This window comes from Ambystoma mexicanum, chromosome 8 (assembly GCF_040938575.1).
Source record: "Ambystoma mexicanum isolate Mex_15411 chromosome 8, UKY_AmexF1_1, whole genome shotgun sequence".
In the NCBI taxonomy this organism is placed as follows: domain Eukaryota; kingdom Metazoa; phylum Chordata; class Amphibia; order Caudata; family Ambystomatidae; genus Ambystoma; species Ambystoma mexicanum.
In genome coordinates, this window is record NC_090929.1 from 1,058,829,195 (window position 1) to 1,058,849,832 (window position 20,638).

A 20,638-nucleotide genomic window follows, 5' to 3' on the forward strand; every position below is an offset into this window, starting at 1 on the left:
ACTCGACGCCAGGCGTCGAAAACCTCCGGAGCCACGAAAGAACAGGGAAAACACTTTTCCACTCACAGGGAGGGGGGAAAACAGCAGAAGAAACAACCTTTGCACTCTTCCACACCTGTGAAACACACCACTCCCCATAGACAGACAGACAAGACCAGGTCTGCTGATATGTCTAAAACCAGCAAAGCTACGCAAGATAAATCCCATAGACTTGCTGAGAGAGTCATTCCCAGTTCCAAAAAATGGTCCAGTGAAGACATAGATAGGGTCATGTCAAGAATGTCTTCTTTAGCTGACTTTTATGATAAAAATCCAGAACATTTCCTCTCGTATGACCCACAAGGGGCGACACCCTCAAGCTCTAAGGATCCTATCCCCCCAAATAAAAAGCCCCGGTTTGAAACACCGATGAGGTCAGACCCCTTCGAGGTACAACCATACTCAAGACCATACTCACTGTATCAAGGAGAGGCATCCTTTGGTGAGGACCAAGAATTTGGCATGGTAGAAGAGCAAACCGGGACGGGCTACTATGGGGATGATGAGGACCGGGAAGAGGAAGAGAAGGACCCGGAAACATACAGGGTAGACTCCCCGGTAGAGAACGAAGCCCCGGTTACCGACTCCCCGGTCGATAACCAACCCCTCCTAAACGAGGTTCTCGCACGCGCAGCAGAACACTTCCACATTGACACCCACGGTGTCCAGGAGGAGAGGGACTTCGCAGAAGAGTTAGTGGGAGAAAGGAGGCCTGTTGCCCAGACCATACCTATCCTTAAGTCCATTCAGCGAAGAATAGATCCGTCCCTGGTGAACCCGAACCTCACCAGAGCAGTCAATCCCAGGGTTGAAAAACTTTTCAGGGTGGCCCAGTCTGACCCTCTCTATATAAGAGGACATCTGAAGCCAGACTCCCTAGTTGTCACCAACACTCGTAAGAGGGCTGGAACACCCTTATCATCGTCCGAAGCTCCTCCCGACAAGGAGAGCAAAAAACTATACGGTTTCGGCAGGAAAGTAGCCTCAACGTCCGCCTATCAAGCAAGGATTGCAAACTCCACCACCCTGTTGGCCAGTTACAACTGCCATCAGTGGGAAGAGGTCGCAGCACTCATAGCCTTTGCTCCTGAACCTTTAAAGGGCCAATTAGCTTGGATTTCCGCAGAGAGTAGAGCCGTGTCTGGTTGCATTTTGAAAGCAACCTTCGACGCCGCAGACAACGCAGGCAGATTGATAGCGGAAGGCACTGTTATCAAAAGACATGCGTGGTTACGGCAGTCTGGTTTTAAGGCAGAAACTCAGGCATCATTGTTGGACAAACCGGTGGAAACCGATCTGTTGTTTGGTAAGGCGGTCGAAGATGCACTAAAGAATGCCAAGGACGAATACGAAACACTCAAGTCCCTTGGCCAGTTAACCAATAAACCCCCTAACCAGAGAGGGAATAGTAATTTTCGTCGCCCACGCGGCCAACATTCCCAGAGAGGATCTAACTATTCCCAGGGGCAGGGTGCACAGTGGAACAACAACCAACAGTCTACCCAGGGGTACGGCAGGGGTAATAAGAGAGGTCGTGGTAGAGGCAGAGGCAGCCCCAACAAGGGAGGCGGCACGCCTCCACCAAAGCAGTGACGCTCAGTTCAGGGTCCCTTCTCACGCAACCCCAGTAGGGGGACGCATTTCCACCTTCACCCAGGTTTGGAAAGGGATCACTTCAGACAGATGGGTGCTGTCAACAGTATCCACAGGATATTGTATAGAACTACTGCAGCGTCCCCGGAACCATCCTCCACGACAAAGAGTACACTCTTTAGAACATCAGAAGATTCTCCTCGAGGAGATCGCCATTCTGCTAGAAAAGGACGTGATAGAACTCGTCCCGGGACACCAGGTAAACAAGAGTATTTATTCAACTTACTTCCTTGTGCCAAAGAAAGATTTGACAATGCGCCCAGTATTGGACTTACGGCCTGCCAACAAGTATGTCAAGCCCCAAAAGTTTCGCATGACTACGCTACAAGAGGTAATCCCCCTCCTAAAAAAGGGGGATTACATGGCAACCTTGGATATGAAAGATGCTTATTTTCATATTTCCATGTTCCCAGCTCACAGAAAGTTTTTGCGCTTCAAGGTGACAGTTGACACTTCCAATTCAAGGTACTGCCCTTCGGGATAGCTTCAGCACCAAGGGTATTCACCAAGGTACTGGCGGTGGCGGCTGCACACCTACGCAGGGAGGCAATCCCAGTGTACCCTTATCTGGACGACTGGCTCATAACGGGGGAAACCCCAGGAATTTGCAGGACAAACATTCAAAGAATGATCGACCTCCTCCACGAGTTAGGCTTCTCAATCAACGAGAAGAAGTCAAGCCTGGTGCCAAGCACCTCCAAACAATTCCTAGGAGCAATCCTAGATCCTCAAGAGGGGTTGACCTTTCCTTCAGAAGAAAGAATTCGGAATATACTACTGCAAATTCCGCATTATCAGTCCGGTCAACAAATAACGGTGCGCAAAGCTATGCGTTTACTGGGCATGATGGCGTCATGTATTTACCTGGTCCCCCACGCGCGCCTGCGCATGCGTCCCATGCAGGAATGGTTGGCGAAACAGTGGTCTCAGACAAGTGGTCAGTGGGACGATCTAGTGGTCGTTTCACCAACACTGGTACAAAGCCTTCACTGGTGGACAAGAGACAATCTCGCACAGGGGAAACCCTTTTACGATCCGGAAGTACAGGCAATAGTCACTACGGATGCATGCCTGACGGGGTGGGGAGCTCACCATCTTCACCACACAGCTCAGGGTCTCTGGTCTCACTCAGTGGCCAAGAACCACATCAACCTGCTAGAGCTTCTGGCAGTATTCAGAGCGCTTCAGGCGTTCGAGCCCCACCTACTAAACCTGTCAGTGCAAATCCGGACGGACAGCACAACAGCCATGTTCTACCTGAACAAGCAGGGAGGGACTCGCTCGCCAAATCTGTCCAAGCTTGCCCAGAAAATCTGGATATGGGCTCTCAGACAGAACATCTTCCTGTCATCACAACATGTTCCAGGGGAGCTCAATTCCCTAGCGGATGCTCTGAGCAGAGACTTCCTCCCAGAGGAACACGAATGGGTTCTACACAGAGAGGTCGTAGAAGATATCTTCTCTCAGTGGGGTTTCCCCACTACAGACTTATTCGCCACAAGCGAAAACAGACAATGCCCAGGATTTGCATCCAGGTTCCCCCAACCAGACTCCCAGGGGAACGCCCTGTGGATGAACTGGTCAGGGATGTTTGCGTATGCTTTTCCACCAACTCCTCTCATCAGGAAAGTGGTGAACAAGATGAACAGAGAGTCGATGACGCTCGTCCTAGTTGCTCCCATGTGGGCAAGACAACCGTGGTTCCCACACCTACGCAGGATGGCGGTGTGCGAGCCCATCAAACTTCCAGCCTGGTACAACCTACTGTCCCAGCACCAAGGTCAAACAGTCACCAACAACCCAACTCAATGAACCTGGCAGCATGGCTCCTGAGGTCATAGAGTTTGGACATCTCAATTTACCACAGAGGTGTATGGACATCCTAAAGGAATCTAGGAAACCAAACACAAGGCACTGTTACTTTGACAAGTGGAAGAGGTTCGTTATCTGGTGCCAGAGTAGACAAATCAACCTGGTTGATTGCACTCCTTCCACTATTGTTACATACATGTTCCACCTGCTAGATGCAGAATTGGTTTTTAACTCACTGAAAGTACACCTGGCAGCCCTGTTGGCTTACACCACTTCCCATATCAAGGTTTCGTGGTGGAAAGTACCAGTAGTTAAAGCCTTCATGGAAGGAGTAAAGAGACTTCATCCTCCTATTTCAAACCCACCACCAGGGTGGAACCTTAATGTGGTGCTAGCCAAGCTCATGGGCCCCCCTTTCCAACCCATGCATAAAAGCAGTCTCAAACACCTCACTTATAAAACGGCCTTCTTAGTAGCTATTTTTTCTATAAGAAGGGTCCGTGAAATTCAGGCTCTGTCAGTGCAGGATCCCTTCTTTACTGTCCATAAAGACAAACTGGTTATATCAAAATTCCATGTAAACCAGTCCATCGAGCTTCCGGCTTTCTTCCAGAACCCGCAAAGCCCGGCTGAGGTGAAACTACACACCCTAGATGTGCGTAGGGTGGTCCTCTACTATGTAAATAAAACCAGACCGCTAAGAAAGACAGATCAACTGTTTGTCTCCGTAGCTACAGGCAGAGAGGGGGATCGCGTCTCTAAAGGTGCCATCTCGAAGTGGATTATTAACTGTATCCAGCTGTGTTACTCACTCTCTGAAAGAACTCTGCCTTTCACGCCAAGAGCCCACTCTACTAGAGGCATTGGGGCCACTCTGGCTTTCATTGCAAATGTACCCTTTGACACCATTTGCAAAGCAGCTACTTGGAGCTCTATTCACACTTTTACTCAGCATTACTGCATTGACACCCATTCCAAGGCAGATACACAAGTGGGACAAGCGGTTCTAAGACACTTATTTGCTCATGACCCTTCTCACATCCCACCTCCTTCTTCAGGTACTGCTCGCTAATCTATACACAGCATGTGATTTAAGCAGATTCCACAAGCCTCAGAAGGGATACATTACTCACCGTAATCGTATTTATGATGCTTGTATCTGCTTAGATTCACATGCGACCCACCCTTCCTCCCCTCTGAGAGAAGGCGCATGATTGCTTGTAGTCTTACCTTTCTGTCTATCTGCTTGGATTATCTGTACTCACGCTACTCCTCATGCTACCTCATGTCAGAAAAAAATACAATCTGAGGATCCTAGACGCGTGAGGGATCTTGGGTACAGTGGACGTCACACTAGGGATAGTATTATTGGCACGCCCTGTGTCGACAGCCATTTTCGAGTTTCGAAAAACAAACTGTAATACTCTGCAGCTTCCACTAGATGTCGGCCTATGCACAGCATGTGAATCTAAGCAGATACAAGCATCAGAAATACGATTACGGTGAGTAATGTATCCCATATATATTGTTTCATCTTATATATATTCTGGAGATAATCATGTTTTAAATTCTAATCTTCATTTCATTTGGCAGGAATTAGCTTGTAAAATCAATGGACTAGGGTGAATTGACAAAATTATTAATGGTTTTAGACTTTTGTTTTAGTGATGACAACTTGATGAGAAAATTGTGATCTTTTTTTAAAAACACATTTTTTTTAACGGTTAATATGTTCTTTTGTGTAAAATGAAATTTAAAGTGTGAATTGGGATTGTATTGATGTTTTGTGATGATTATTGTATTAACTTTTGTGTAGTGCTTAAAAGGTTCAAATGTAAACATGAACACTGGTTGAAAAAAAAGGAAACTGCTCCTATGGAATGTTTCTTCTTTTTGCAACTGTGACAGGATGGGGCTTGATGTAAATGACTGCTATTAAGAACAATCTTCTACAATGCAAATATTTGATGGTTCCAGGGTCCTTGCTGGACACTGGGGCATTGTTGAAGCACCCGCCTCTAATAGTTGGGTGGATGACTACTGGGTCAGCAAAGGTGTTGGAGGCCACTGCTGGATGGCGCAATCATTGAAATCACTATCACCCAACCACATGCTTAAGAATATCACTAAAGGCCATCTCGACTTTCAGTAACATCACAATTGTTTGAGATTAGGTTTCCTTTACTATTGTTCGAACACTTTGTCTACTGAGAATGACCGTCTTTTTTCTTTTTTTTTTAATGCAGGGATGAACTCAATCTTCGTTTACGTGGGGCACTCGCTATTGGGCAGCTACTTCCCCTTCAACTGGGAAATGAAGTCCTGGACCAGTCACACAGAGCCACTCTCCCAAGACCTGCTGGGCACGTCCATCTGGGTGTTTGTTGCATACCTGCTCTTCCGCAAAAAGTTCTTCTTAAAAATCTGAGTAGAAAAATGGCAGGTCCCAATCTAATTGAAAAGATGTGTGCATGAGCCTCCCGTTCCCGGACCTAACTCCGAATGGCTTGTCCATTGAGCTCCATTCAGCACATACAAGCATAGCATCAGGTCTACTGGATATATAAACTAAGCACAACTCCTAAGATCTGAAATGATAATGGAGACTGTACTACACTCCATATGATGGTTGATTACCTGTGTTGGATCAGGGCAATGTGAGGGTATCAGGAAAGCTTTCTATATTTGTATGAGATTCTCTAACTTGTACTCTAATCTTTTTGGAACTTCATAGTCTTATTTTAAGCCTTCAAATTCAAATTTCTGTATCATGCCAGAGATGTCCACGCTGCAACATCTTCATAGTGTTGTCCATGGTATTTGCACCACACAGACCCTTGCTGTAAAATGCAGTTTGACATCTCCCTGCATCTTATTTAAAGAATTAATAAAAGGTTGAAACAAACACTATCTCCTGTTTCTTCTTAATAGAAATAACCTGCTGTGTCTCAGAGTTAGGGGCTCTGCCAATGTCTCCTGTATAAGAACCTAAGCAGATACTGGGTTCCTGCAGGGGAGTTGACTTATGATATTCCCCGGGGGATTAGGTGGGGCCGGCGGGCGATGGACACGATTTTGGACGTATAGGGACTTTCAGCGCAGATGGCCTGTCCCGGGGAGTGGGGAGAGCAGGCCCCGGAGCAGCCGCATACTCAGCACCCCTGGGTTCCTGTGCCTTTCACTTCTGCATCCTGTAAACCCAGAACGATCTCGAACATGCATGTCTGCGCATTGTGGAGATCAGCAACAGCAGCTGCCATAACATACCTGACAGTCAACATTGTGCCATTGAATTATGTGGACTGTCTTGCCTTTTCCTATCACAGAATGCTTATCCCCATGGTCGTGCCTTGGAAGCCCTACATAGGACAGGAACCCAGGTTTGGGGTTTTCACACAGAGTTCCCACCCATGCATGGAACACTAGATACCCAGAGACAATGGGACAGACAGAGAAGAACATTTATTTGAGGTCCGAGCCCACACCTTCGAGAATGACGGTCTCAGAACAACATTAGAGTCCATCAGAGAGATCACAGACTGGAATCATTTCAAGAAAACGTTAAAAACATATTTTTTCTGCTAAAATGTGCTCCTAGATTCTTGAAATAACATTGGAAGACCGGATGCATTGTCTCGTCACTATGTTTGTACTTTTGTGTCTATGTTAGCGCCCTGATGCCTGCGGGCTCCGGCGCTTTAGAAATAAATATATACAAAATACATTTTTTTTAAAGCAGCTGGATTTCATCTTCTGCAAGGAAGCTCTGGCACAATGATGCAAGGCACTTGCAGTGGTCTAAGTGAGCGCGAGCGGTGCTCCTCTACTTTTCTGAAATATGTTTTACTGTTCCTATACTTTTATTTAAAAAAGAAACGTTCCGGAATTATTTTGCTTTAAAATAGAAGTGTAGGAAGAAGTGGAAACTTGCATTTCAGTGCGTTGCACTGAGCGTTCACTTAAATAGCAGGCACATGTGTTTGGGGTTTTGTATTGTGCGTAGAAGGGGGCGTGGTGATAGGGTTTGTGGGGGTTGGGGACAGGCCAGCAGGGAACATGGTTCCATTACTTCTTTTGGTACACTTCGACCACTGGGTACTTGTTACCCTTTATCTCCGTTCTGCAACTCAGCAAGATTTTTCAGAATAGTCACTCTCTCAGAATGTTGCTTCATTCATTCCTGCTGTACGTTGGCGCTCAAGTCATTAAGACATCTGAAAAACGGCAGTAAAAGCATCTCCTACAAAAATCTGTCTGTCAACTGACGTGGCAGGATCGAATCCTCTGCCATTTACCCACCTTTCCAAGACCGCCAAAATTAGAGAGTACCACCGGGTAGTGTGACGGCAACTGTGATCAGGCACAACTAGAGGCTCCTTGTATTTTCATGGAACTCTGTAACAATAGGGATTCATTTCTGGTTTTGTTATTATAGGTCACAACTTTCTGCTGATCACCATTGGTACAGATGATTTTTGCAGGCATTTTTTTGTTTACCTTTTATTACATTTGATGGCCACTGTAGAAATGGAAAAGGGACTACATGCAGTCCATTCTCGCCTTCCATGCTGGCCATTTTCTTTGTTTACAATGGCCACCACGGAAAGGGAAAACTGACAAAAAAAAATACAAAAAAACAATAAATACCATCAGAACCCCGGTCCAACGGGCCGGGGTACTAATGGCAATAAGCCCCTCGCTTGTGGGCCATTACCACATCAGGCCTGTAACTATGGTCCCTGAAGGCATTACCTGATGCGGTAATGGCCCGCTGGGTCAGGGCTTATTGCCTTAATAATGATACTGTCACCACATGGTGTGTCATTGGCTAGGTCAGTTGCTAAGGTAAGATTCATGTCCTGCCACATTGGATCATCAAATCATGAATGCTTGGAATATCTGTGAGGTGTCAGTGAATAGATGGAAGGGAGGCCATGGGAAATCGACTACCACATGTGAACCGTGAGTTTGCACCCTGGCATATCATAACATTAAGAATATAGCACTACAAGGAAAAACAATGCAAAGCAGGGCACTACTGGCATAATATTGCATACAAGACATAACAAAGCATATCAAGGTGCAATGTCGTCCCCCCGCCGTAACACAGTACAATTTGGCCTCTTCGCCTTACTTATATCACTGGCCTTTGAATCAAACTCCCATTTTCACTGTCTCACTTTGCACTGTCAAACGAATTCCCTCTTGCTCTCTCGTCTAGTCCTCTCTCTCTCTCTCTTTCTCTCGTCTAGTCCTCTCTCTCTCGTCTAGTCCCCTCTCTCTCTCTCTCTCTCTCTCTCTCTTTCTCTTTTACACAGTGCGCAGTGAGAATGGGGAGAGGATGCTTTCTGGCGACTCCACTCATTACCCTACGTGCAGTGCCAATGGTTGTTGGATGCATCGACCTTTCAGTAGAGAGGAAGAGCCCCACAGCATACGAAAAGGGCAGGCCCCATCTCACCTTTCCTAGTGTGTTCATTGCCAGGCTGAGTGCCATATGAGACCTTGCCCAACGGCGCACAGGTGAGGTGCCCCGTGGGATCCCCTGGGAAGGTTGCTCTTTAGGGCTATCCCTGGATGCTTGCCTCAGAAATCTGAACCAGTGTCTCCAAAAGGACTGATGCACATACAACGTCCTCTGTGCCAGAACTATCCAAAGGAAGTCTACCCCATTTCGGAGGTACTGCCACTGACCTGGTGTTGAGGCTGCTCCCGTTTCTGTGAGATAGCAGCATTACCATGGAAGAAGAGATCTCTATTGCTCATCAACGCAGCCACACTCTAGTGAGTCAAAGTTAAAATAAGGGTTCTGTCTAATTGACAGTGCAGTTGGTGGAGTGGAAGGTAGGGGGTGATGAATGTGGGGTAAGGGTCTAGAATGCTTGCTGCAGTAGTGGACTGGGTAACCCCACAACTACATGTAGGCAAATCTCCTGCAAATTCATCTAGGTATTTCTGTGCCCTCAACTGTTGGATGTGTATGTGTCCTCGGGAGTGCACCATCGAATCAGAACCTGCATGAGGATTCAGGTGAGATTGTGAGGCTGATGTGGAATTCTGGTACAGGCATGAGGACTTTGGCAAATTGTTGGGCAGAAAACTAGTTAAGACAATTATTTAAGAAACCTGCAACTTAATGTTTCCATTACGTGTTTATGTTTGACTACAGGAAGTTAGGGCAAATCCACAACACCCAGGATGACCCGGAGAGTGTTTGGCGGGAGATTAATCAGCCATTTGTTTTAATGCGTTTTGTGTGAAACCTTTGCTTTTTTGGGTAGGGAAACCTTGTTTTCTTAGTTTGGGAAGGCAGTCTGGTTTAGGACACGAATTTCTTTTTGGAAGCCAATTTTTCTTTTTTAATGATGCTAGGAAAATCTTTTGTTTTTTATTTGAACAAAATGAAGCAGTGAGACACTGGAAATGCAGTGCTCTCTCTCAGCGAGTCCTCCATCTTAACACTGAGGCACGGGTGAACATGGAACTCTTGTCCTCCTACCTCGAATTTGAAGAAGGACAATGTGCTTCCTCCTCCAGCAGATGTTGCGGCTGGGATTGATGAAGGGACTGTTGATGGCACTTGTGTTGGTGATGGGACTGGGAGCGGTGGTGATGATGGAGAGAGGTGGGAGGAAGAGGGAAGTGAAAAAGAAGAGCATTACGGTGAGAGGGTGGTGGACGAGGAAAGGGAGGAGCAGCATGCATAGGAAAGTGACTTGAGAGAGCGCTGCAGGAGAGGAAGTTGGAGTAGGATGCAGATGGGAGGTTGGTGAAAGAGAGGGAGCCACGGCCAATAGTTCAGGGGTCTAGAGGAGATATCTAACCAATAAGGGTGCAAGGCAGGCCCCAGAGTCCCTCAAGAGTGACATGGAGGATAGAAGTAATGCCAACGTCCTCTGTGCACCATAATCCTCTGATTTCAAGGTGCCCAAGTGGGTGTTGCCAGAAGAAGCTAGTACCCTGTGTCAAAACTCCATCAGGTTGAGTAAGAGCTGGGTGAACCAGTTGGTGCACTGGCGCACCTGAACAAGCCGAGGTCCCTGGCACAGGGGAGTGTATGACACTGCCAACTCCTCAACCCCAAACAAGTGAGGAGGAGGGGGCTGACCAATCACAAGACACTGGTCAAGAACATCACTCTCATAAGCAAAAGCATTTCCCTCCAGTGAGAGCATTCTATACCTGAAGCAACACTGCAGCACCTACCCACAAAATGCCCAGACACGTTCCAGTCAGCACCACTTTGTATGCAGGATTTAGAGTCTGTGACCAAAGAGTAGGCACTTGGAAACTATTGCCCACCAGCCTGGAATATGCTGCAAGGAGTGTGGGCACATTATTAGCGAGAGAGAATTCTTGTTGGAGGGGAGAACGGCTAGAAGGCTTCATTGATCGTATTTGAAACAGCTGACAGTGTTGTTGTGGGGGAGTTGCAGTAAGGGTTGAGGCAATATATTTGCTTTTTTGTGTGGATGGGGACTGTTTATGTCATTTTCATTTTACCCCTTCTGTTCCTTTTTAAAATAAAAATAAATAGCCAAAAAAGATTTAAAAAACAGAACCCAAAAAGACATATTAAACTTTGTTCAAAGTTGTTGGAATGTTTTGGGAGTTGAAGAAAAAAGATTCAAGTTAGGGTAGCAGTTTGATGAGCTGGTGTCTTTCTGCTGGAAGCAGGAATACTTTTATTTTGGGTAGATAGAAATCCTTTGCTGAGGCATTTTATAGTCTCCATAGCCTATTTTACATAGGCTCCACACCATTTGCATTTCTAGATGGGACCTTTTAACCAGTGAGAGCTATCTTTCCAAACATAGCAAAGACTTATAAGTATTACATTTGATTCCTGCTGTGGTAGAAGAATGCAGACAATTGCAGAAGTCAGTAAAGAGGTGCAAACTCTGTCCCCAATCCACTGGATATTGTCATCAAGGAGACTCTCATGTACCTGCCTTGCTGGTGCACGACAGTACAACACTTTAGAGATCCTCTCCATTGCCATTATCTTGATGGGCCTGGGAACACACCAAGGCACTTGAGGGCTCATGATAGCAAAGGGTTGACTGCATGCTGTGCTTTGAAAAAGAGGAGTGAGAACCCCAACACCAAATTACTTGGTGGCATGGCCCTGTCTTCTGTTCCTGAATGATGGCACTTTCTACTCCTTGGTCCTTGTCTTCACGGCCCACCACCAGTGACAAGGAGCATGAGGGGGATATTTTGTAGGGAACTGAATGGATAATGGGAAACAACATCACCAACTTAAGTTTGGTTCCATCTCTTGTGCTGGTTTAGGGAAGTATATGGCAGCTTTACTCCTACCCATACCATCCCACAATGAGAAAAACAGTGAGAACAGTAGTGATGATCAGCCTAGTGGCGAAGGCGGGAAAGAAGAGCAGTTGTTTAAGTGTTATTGAAATTCTGTTAGTATGCATGTGACTATGACCTCAGCAACAGTATAGTAGCCCTTGCAAAGATGCGATAATGAGGGTTTGCAATGAGTCCCACTACGTAATGGTACACTGCTCTGTCTTGAGAGTGGGTTCACCAAAAAACTCCTCTCCATTTTGACTTATGCCTCCTTAGACAGATATGCAAATGTTGTGTGTGCGTGTGTGTGACTCATTCCCTGTGCGAGTGCAGCAACAATTAGGTGTGAGCATATCCTTCCCTTTGGAGGTGCAGCGCGAATTGAGTGTGCACCACCTTCCCTGCAAGAGTGCAGTAAAAATTAGGTATTCTTGAGTGAGCCCTCTGGCACGCAGGAGTACATAAAGATGGTGTGTGTATTTGTGACTCAGTCACTCCACTTGGCACGTGGTATGTCAATCCAAGCAGGCAGATTTTTCATGTACCTGTGGGCTACATTCTGATCCTAGACCAAGAAAATATACCAGGCTTGTTAGTTCACATTATGGGGCATCAGGAGAGCTGCTAATTCTCCTCACAGTCACTTTCAATCACCATCGTCACCAGTGCCACTGTATCAATTAATCCTCAGACCATGAGCTAGTAGTATTCATGCAAATAGTAGTCACCACCCCTAATTCACTGCCCTAGCTTGCCACCCTTCAGCTGGGACAGTGGCAAGCCTCTGACTCAACTGATCATCTTCTGACTTTGAGGATACTGTTGCTGCTGTCCTTGCCAATCAATGAGGTCTCATCATATTCTGCCGGGATATGGTGCACAATCATTTTCTTGAATGTGAGATGTTTGACACAAGGTACAGAGAGACTTTTCCTGTTGTCAAATACAATTCTGCAGCACTGAAAATGTATTCTGATTGCATGCTTGATGGGGAACAGCTTAGGATGTTGATGGCAACATGGGGAAGTGCTGTCAATCACACAGACCACATGGAGAACCCATACTGCAGTGGTTAATCATCCTTTCCAATCTGGCACGTGTCAGTGTAATATGCCTCCACCATCTATGCAGCAGTGGCCCTGCTATTGCTAGATGTTGCATTCCCAGAGCTAGACATATTGGAAGATGCAGAATCATGAAGTGAGTCCAAGAGAGGTATGTGCGAGAGTTGGAGGGTTTGATGTACCTGACACAGTAAGAGGAGACTACCGGGTGACCGACTTCTTACTGTCTGTTGGGGATGCTCAGATGTCATGCCTCTACTCTGTAAGCAGATGTTCTTACAAACACCTTTCAGTACCATTTTACTCATGTTAACTATGGCTTTTCGTGTGAGCATTCTACTCTGGAAATTCCCAAATCGCATACCATGGGAATATCCATAACAATTTAAAAAAAAATTGGCATATCCAAGTGTACGATTTTCTAATAATCGTGAATAAAAAAAATCAAGTCAACAAGGTTGTATTATGTTTAAGCCAGCCTAATAGTATAGGGAGGGAATATTATGTGTTTTTGGACAGTTTGGTGGTTCTCTGATTGCACCAGTTATTAAAGTATATGAAGCTAAATCATGTGTACTAGCCCGATATGCTGCAGGTCTGGGCCCTTACCTCGCTGACGGGAACGTACACTTTATAAATCTGTCCTAGGCTTGAGAACTTCAACAGCTGAAGAATTCCTTTTTTATCATAACTTAAACCCCTGGTTACTAAATTACACATAGCAAATGTGCTATTATAGATAACAGTCTGGTTGAATAGTGGGGCAGTCCTTAACCAATTGATAATAAAAGATGTTCTAGCTCTGGATAGAGTTGATGTCTTGAAATAGCTCACTTGTCTCAATGCTACACTTATCTCCCTGGGGTTATCTGTCTTTTATACAAATACTCCTCTCTGGAGCAAAAAAGATAAAATGACAGCCCTTCAAGCAGAGGGTTGAAGGGATCATTTACATTTTTCTCAGACTATACCATCTAAACCAACAGCACAGATTTGCTTGCCATTTATGAAATATATAGCAGAACCTGATAAATATTTGTGTCTAGGTTGTAGTAAACAAGCTTTGATCCTGATTACAAAGTTGCATTTATTTCAGCTCACTTTAGCCTTCCATTATGCAGTATGAGTAACAGATCGAGATCACAGACTTCCAAATGTGACTCTATATCATTGGAGATCGATATCCATTTGCTATTCCTTTTGTGATTGGTATATTGGCCCATGTAAAATATATTTTCTTTAGCTGCAACACTTTATGAATGTTAGGTGATGTAGATCTGCATTTTTTTTATCTTAAGCAAGCTAATGATCCAAAGATTTGTTGGAGTCTAGAGCATTTATCATTCATATTAAATATACATTGACTCCATCATCAGTCAAATTGTAATCTAATGTATATTCGTGATTGAATGTTAGATATTTTACGGTGTTTATTGTCTGTTTTACTTTCTATATATTTTTATTTGGACTTCTATGGATGTCAAGTAAAGTTGAACTGAACTGCATTGCAAAGCTTGTTGGGCAGTCATGTTTGCCTTAAAGTGGGGTCAAGGAAAGATGCAGAAAGATATTCCATTCTTTTTCCCCAGACATTTCATGTGTGGATCACCACAAAAGATTGACATCAGTTGCCTCACAAGCTGTGCAATGTCTGATTTTTCAGTGCTTTCATGTTCTGTTTGTTGGTCACATTCATGTCCAACAAGTATATCAATGGAAGTACCACAAAGAGTGACACAGATCTACAGCTTACATGCTGTGAGGTTTCTTCAAAGGGATGCGGCACACAGCAGACATTTCAAATGAGCTGCCAGTGAGTCATTGTGGCGATGACCCTATCCAATACTCAATTGTGGCTGTAGCTGTGTTCACTTACAGCATTTATTTGCTCAGACAGGTGGCCAGTCCAATGGGAAACCGTTGCATCAAATGATGCTACATGGGTGGAATATTTCAGTTATTGTTTTACAAAAAACACAGAAAATAGGGAAACATCTAGGAAAATCTTTGGATTGAGGAACATTGTACAATGGGAGAATTGCTAATGTGGGATTATACCTTGGAGGTAGCTGATGAGCATTCCCCTAAGAATGCCTTTTCCTGAGGGAGCTGAATGCAGAAGCCTTGCTAAAGACAGAAACAGATTTAATGAGAGTGATTTTGAAATGAGAGGACAGGCTGGGGCATAGCCGATTGGGTGAAGCTGCCTGGAACACAAGATGCCCCACCTGTCCTGGACCTTTAAAAGACAAACCAAATGTGAGTATAATATATCCCTGTGCATATAGATAAATGTCCCTAGAAGTAGTTAAACCCCTGCCAGCAATTGAAAGCCCCTTAGGGGAATCCTTTACCAACTAGTCCACAGAATGGGGAATGGGCTGTACTTTAAACATTGGGGAAGTGTATTCAAAATAGAATATCACAGAATGTTGAGTGCAGAGTGCATATATATATATTACTCTCTGACAGTAGCCATATAAATGTATCCCCGAGTTTTCACAGGGCCATTTTATGGTTGGATCTGTGGCATGTTGCACAACATATTCACAGATTTGCAGAAAATGATTAAACAACTTGCCCTGTGGAAACCAAAGCCTACATAAAACGAGAATCGCAGAATAGAGCTATGCCCTTCAAGTGGAATTGGATGGTGATTAGGTTACCCATTCAATCTCCAAGAAAATGACGCTGATTTAAATGACCATTGTCATTTCTCAAATAACATTGCACAGAAAAGAATGCACTCTGCATTAAGCAGACTTCCTACTCTAAGTAGAAATTAAGTATCCTAAAAATAGATTTTCATGTTTGTGTGACAACTTAATTCAAGCAAAAACAAAGAGGTGATGGCTGGAAGGTTTAGACTGAATCTTAACCACTGGCATTGCTCTGAGCAACCCTCCAGACAATTGCTCGTCGCCTGCCAAGCTATTACAGAAGGGGAAAGACCATATACAAATCAGGCGTGGTCCCAGCCCAAAAGGGGCAGTCCAGCTCGAACCACGGTCGGACTGGGAAAAGAAATAGGCCCGGTCACCCAATAAAAAGTGGCACACACCTCGCTTCAAAAAAGTGGCCCACCCCTTGCCTCATGACCCTTGACCTCTGATGACATCACCAGAGGTGATGTCATTTGACCCCACCCCAAAGTGACATCCCAGGAAGCGATGAAACACGACCTTTCACCCCTTGACAAAACAGGAAGTGGCATCAAATAGCATTGTTCCTAAGTACACTAAATTACTGATAATCCAAGCAGACGTCCAAGGCCAAATGATAAAATGTTATTGTACAGCACTTACGCTTAAGCTCTTTTTTATAGAACAAATATGAATACAATATCACCCAACCTGTGTTGCTACTCATTTATCGACCTAAGAAGGATGAAAGGCTTGTTGAAAGAAAAAAGAAAACTTTTTTTTCCCCTTTTTTCTTCGTCCAAACCGGACCAGGCATGGCCAGAAACTGGCCCCCACTCCCCAGGGACGATTTCGGACTGGCCACAGGCGAAAAGGCTGAAGGGCCAATCCGACCCTAGCCCGAACTGCTAGGTCACATCCCTTCTGCGCAAGACATCATGCATCCCCAAAGGATGTTTCGACCTTGTTGGGCCTCATCAGTGAGGAGTAGCTTGGGTCTCTAGGCCCAGCAGGCATGGGACCCACATCGGGGCATACCCGTCCCACTAGGGGTGACAAAGCAAAAACCAAGATTTTGTGCTCTCCAAAAATAAAAGCATTTATTCGAAACCTAAGTGTGTAGAGAAAGTAGTCCAACATAACACCCTGTATTGTACATGCATAGCTGTACTCCGTGCCGCGGGAGAAAGGGGTACTGCAGATTCTGCACCTTCCCCTGAATTTTGGACAAACATCAGGAGGAGAGTAGCAAAAATACTGTCTCTCAAGCTGTCTTTTCTTTGAAGATTTGTTTGCTCAAAGAGGTGCTAAAAAAAATCTAGGGAATAATATCATCCAGCAAATGATTGCTAAATCTTTTAATCTTTCAGATCTCTGTTTCCTTGGTAGCACAAGAAAGTGGGGGCATGTTTGGAGTGGTTTATAGTGGCATTCTCGCAGAACCCTAGGCATGGTAAGATGGTACTACAAGGTTTTCCGAATATACACAAGTGTAGAAAGAGGCTATGTCAAAAGATTCTGAATGCATGCAGATATGAATGAATAATATATATGTGTATTTCGGAGCCAGTGTTTCATAAAAACACAAAAGCTTCAACATTACAAATACTCAAATCTCCATCGCTCTTACAGACACAGCGGCAATATCCCTGAAGGAAGTAGGCCTGTATAATGCCCACATTCACATGCAAACTGACCTAACAATGTAGAATCCATAATACAAAAGACATTAAGGAATACGTGTCGTTATGCACCAAAATCACCAAGGACATAAATGTGTGATAAAACAATCAGTCATTAGTCATTCATATCAGCCAAAGAAGAAGATACAATATAATGAACACACATCCAGTGACAATCTAGACTTGAAAAAGGGCCAACATTGGATATCAAAGTGCTTAAAATGTCGTTATGTGCTAACATCGCCAAAATCATATCAGTATGAAAAACATATAATAGGTACTGACAAGGAGAGCTATGCATTTTCATTTAGAAATGCTTTTATATTTGGAATGTAAACAATATATACTTTTAAAAGATTGCATTTCTGAAAAGGTAAATTCTTATTCAAGGTCTTAACTGAGAGGGCAAGAATCAACTGGGTGTAAAACGTGGGCATTCACGTTGTATAATGCAGAAGGGCGGAACGTGTTTTTGCCTGCAGGGAAACTATACATTTTTTTCTTTTTTTCTTTTTGCAACAGTAAAAGCAACATGCGACTCCTAGCACAACTCCTACATTTGTAGTGTCACGGTACCCTCATTTTTTCAGCATTTTCAGGAGAACTGCTATTTTTTTTACGTGCAGTACTGGCTCTCAGGACAGTTACCCGTTAAATATGTAAGCAGTACCTGCGCCCTTCAGTACAGTTGCATTACTTTTGACAGCACAGCATCCGCGTGTCTCAGCTGCACCGCCAGAACCCTCAATGGTCACTGCTTCTCAGAAGCTCTTTATTAACACACTTACCACTTGTGGGCAGTCTCATAAGCGAGCAGGGACGTCATTTCACCAAAATGCCAGGCGTAGCAGAAGTGACATCACACTACCCTTGACCCCTGATGACATCACAGGAAGTGATGTCATTTGACCCCACCCCGAAGTGATATTGCGGGAAGCGATGGAACATGACCTTTCACCCGTTCACAAAACAGGAAGTGGCATCACATAGCATTTTACATTACGAAAAATATGGTTACGATATCACTATAATGTGATGTACATTTCATACAAGAACGGATCGCCATATGTATCGTTAAGATGAGTGTGTATAGGCCCATATTACCAAATTACTGTGAATGCAAGCAGATGTCCATGACCAAATGATAATGATGTGAAAATATACACCCAATATCACCCAATCTGTGTTGGTACTCATTTATCGACCTCAGAAGGATGAAAGGCTTAGTTGAGGCGTTTGAGAAGAGACTTAATCAGTGACTCAACCCCTAAAGTGTGCCTGAAATAAACCTTTAATGAGCCTAGCAATTATTGTATAGAATTCCAGAAAGACACATTATTTGGTATTCTTATTCTTTCTTATTTAGGGTCAGTGCTGAAAGTGTTTGACTTGTGGCACTCCTGTTCTTATTTTTCTTCTTTTTTTAAGGGGCCTGAACAAGAAAGCCAGCCACTCCAGAAGTAAAGATCCACATGGTGTGGGCCACAGCCAAGGAGCTTGCATTACAAAAAATATGACGTCCCTGTAAGTTAGTCCAAGCAGTGATTTGGTGTAGTGTCTGAAAGACCTCGTTACACTCTTGTGAAAGAATAATGCACATTGTCAGAGGGAGAAGGGCAAGCTGTTATTGCTGTGAGAGGCTTCGGAATACAGTGCTCGCAATGATCCACCTATCCTGACCTGTCTCACTCTTCCGTGCCTTACAAGCGACAGCCGCTGTTCCAACTGTAACATTTCATTGGCATTGACCTGTTTGTAAATATCCTATTTTCTAAAAAAAAGATTCTCTTTACAAATGTCAAATGGGCCAGACATAAATTAAGCATGCTTTATATGTGTCTGACACTGCCCCAGTCCTACAAACCTCTCAGCAGAACCAATGGACGTATTATATTGCACATTTGATTAATGCACCTACTGCAGAGACCTGTTTACCTTAAAGATCTTGGGTGAGGTAATGTGCCACCTGCAAAAGATATTCGTTTTTTGCCTTGTTAAACACGCTTGGGCCTTTAACTTGGTCTTCGGGGCCCATAACCCACGGTACGGCCCTCAGGCTAAGTCTATAAAGCTTAATTATAACGTTTTTCTCTGATGCGAACACTTGTCGTGAGCGTTAGAGAAACAAAGGGGTATTATGAATTACAAAGTGATTTATTTCATGATAACTCAAATGTTCATATTTGAGAACAAGATATATATGTGTCTAGAATTGATGTCCAGGCTTGCTATTATACAAATGGATGTCTTTGTGCATTGTGGATACCAACACTAGTGAGATAATAGCAGGCAGGCTGTGCTTTCCTTCTGCAGGCAAATTGCCTGTGTTGTATAAAAGATTGTGTGTGACTTGCCCAGCAAAAATGAGGGGACCACCTTTAAATTGATTAATTATTTTAAATAAATCAAAATATTTAGATGCAAAAACACAATGTTTCTTGTCTGTTAAATTTGGGGTGGGATTGTCGTAGTAGTGGGTGTTAGATCAGGGGGTGTTGCTCCGCTCATTGAATTAGCAAAACAGATAAAACCCCAGACATATTGCACGTTGGAATAGTGGTGCAGCCTGGATGCCTAAAAGAGGCAGACTTATTTTACTATGTGTACTTCTGCCTGCCTTCCAGCTTCCATGTCTATTGTTTTCCTATGGGTACACAATTCTGTGTGTGTAAAAAAGCAGTCTAAACGTGCATTTATAGAGGAATGTTGAAAATAATGAAACAATCCCAGATAGGCAACACATATATGTTTAGTCCTTCACAAAAGTTTCAAATATACATATTTAAGTGAAAAAGTGTTCCAAGCTCCTGCTGACGGCAGAGTGACCCAATATTTAGAAATTCAACAAAGAGCCCCGTGATGGAGAATTTGGATTACAAGTAACTGACCATGCCTTTCCTCTGCCCTCTTAAGCAATGCCAGCTTAATGGGAGATTCATTGGCATACATCTCTGCACGCCACATCTTCTTTATTATTATCACAGTGAAAAAATGTATCTCTTCCTTTGAGATGATCTTGTGCAATAGCACCTGGATCCTATCAAGTGCTGAATGGGATTACCACAATAACTGATTAAAGGCCCAAATAATCAGACAGACTCAAAGAATATGGCAAAGTAGGGAAATCTGGCAAGAATAACAAATCGCAGCTTACACACTCTCAAACGCATTTCATTTCCACAAAAGCTTTATACCTCAACGTACTTCAGCAATGACGTTATCCTACGTGGCAAATAGTAAAAACCTATTGGGCGGAGGGATAGGTTAAGGCAACATATATAACTATAGTTTATTTAGGTGTTAATAACAGCATTGACTGCCCCTTATCGAGTAGGCACACCTTGAACTACCTCTAATTATGTATAATACAGATAATAGTAGAATAATAGCAGCGGATGTGCTTCTGCAACAATGCATGGTTCATCATCACATA

The 20,638-nt window shown here is 44.1% G+C and overlaps 1 protein-coding gene across 1 annotated transcript in view; it reads left to right on the forward strand.

Annotated features, from left to right (window-relative positions):
- LOC138473094 (heparan-alpha-glucosaminide N-acetyltransferase-like) overlaps positions 1-6,381 on the forward strand; it is a 1,171,537-nt gene extending 1,165,156 nt beyond the window's left edge. Inside the window, exon 13 of the mRNA XM_069611600.1 lies at positions 5,751-6,381. Within this exon, the coding sequence (XP_069467701.1) occupies positions 5,751-5,932 (182 nt within the window). The 3' untranslated portion in view covers positions 5,933-6,381. The remainder of the gene's footprint in view (positions 1-5,750) is intronic.
- The last annotated feature ends 14,257 nt before the right edge of the window (positions 6,382-20,638 follow it).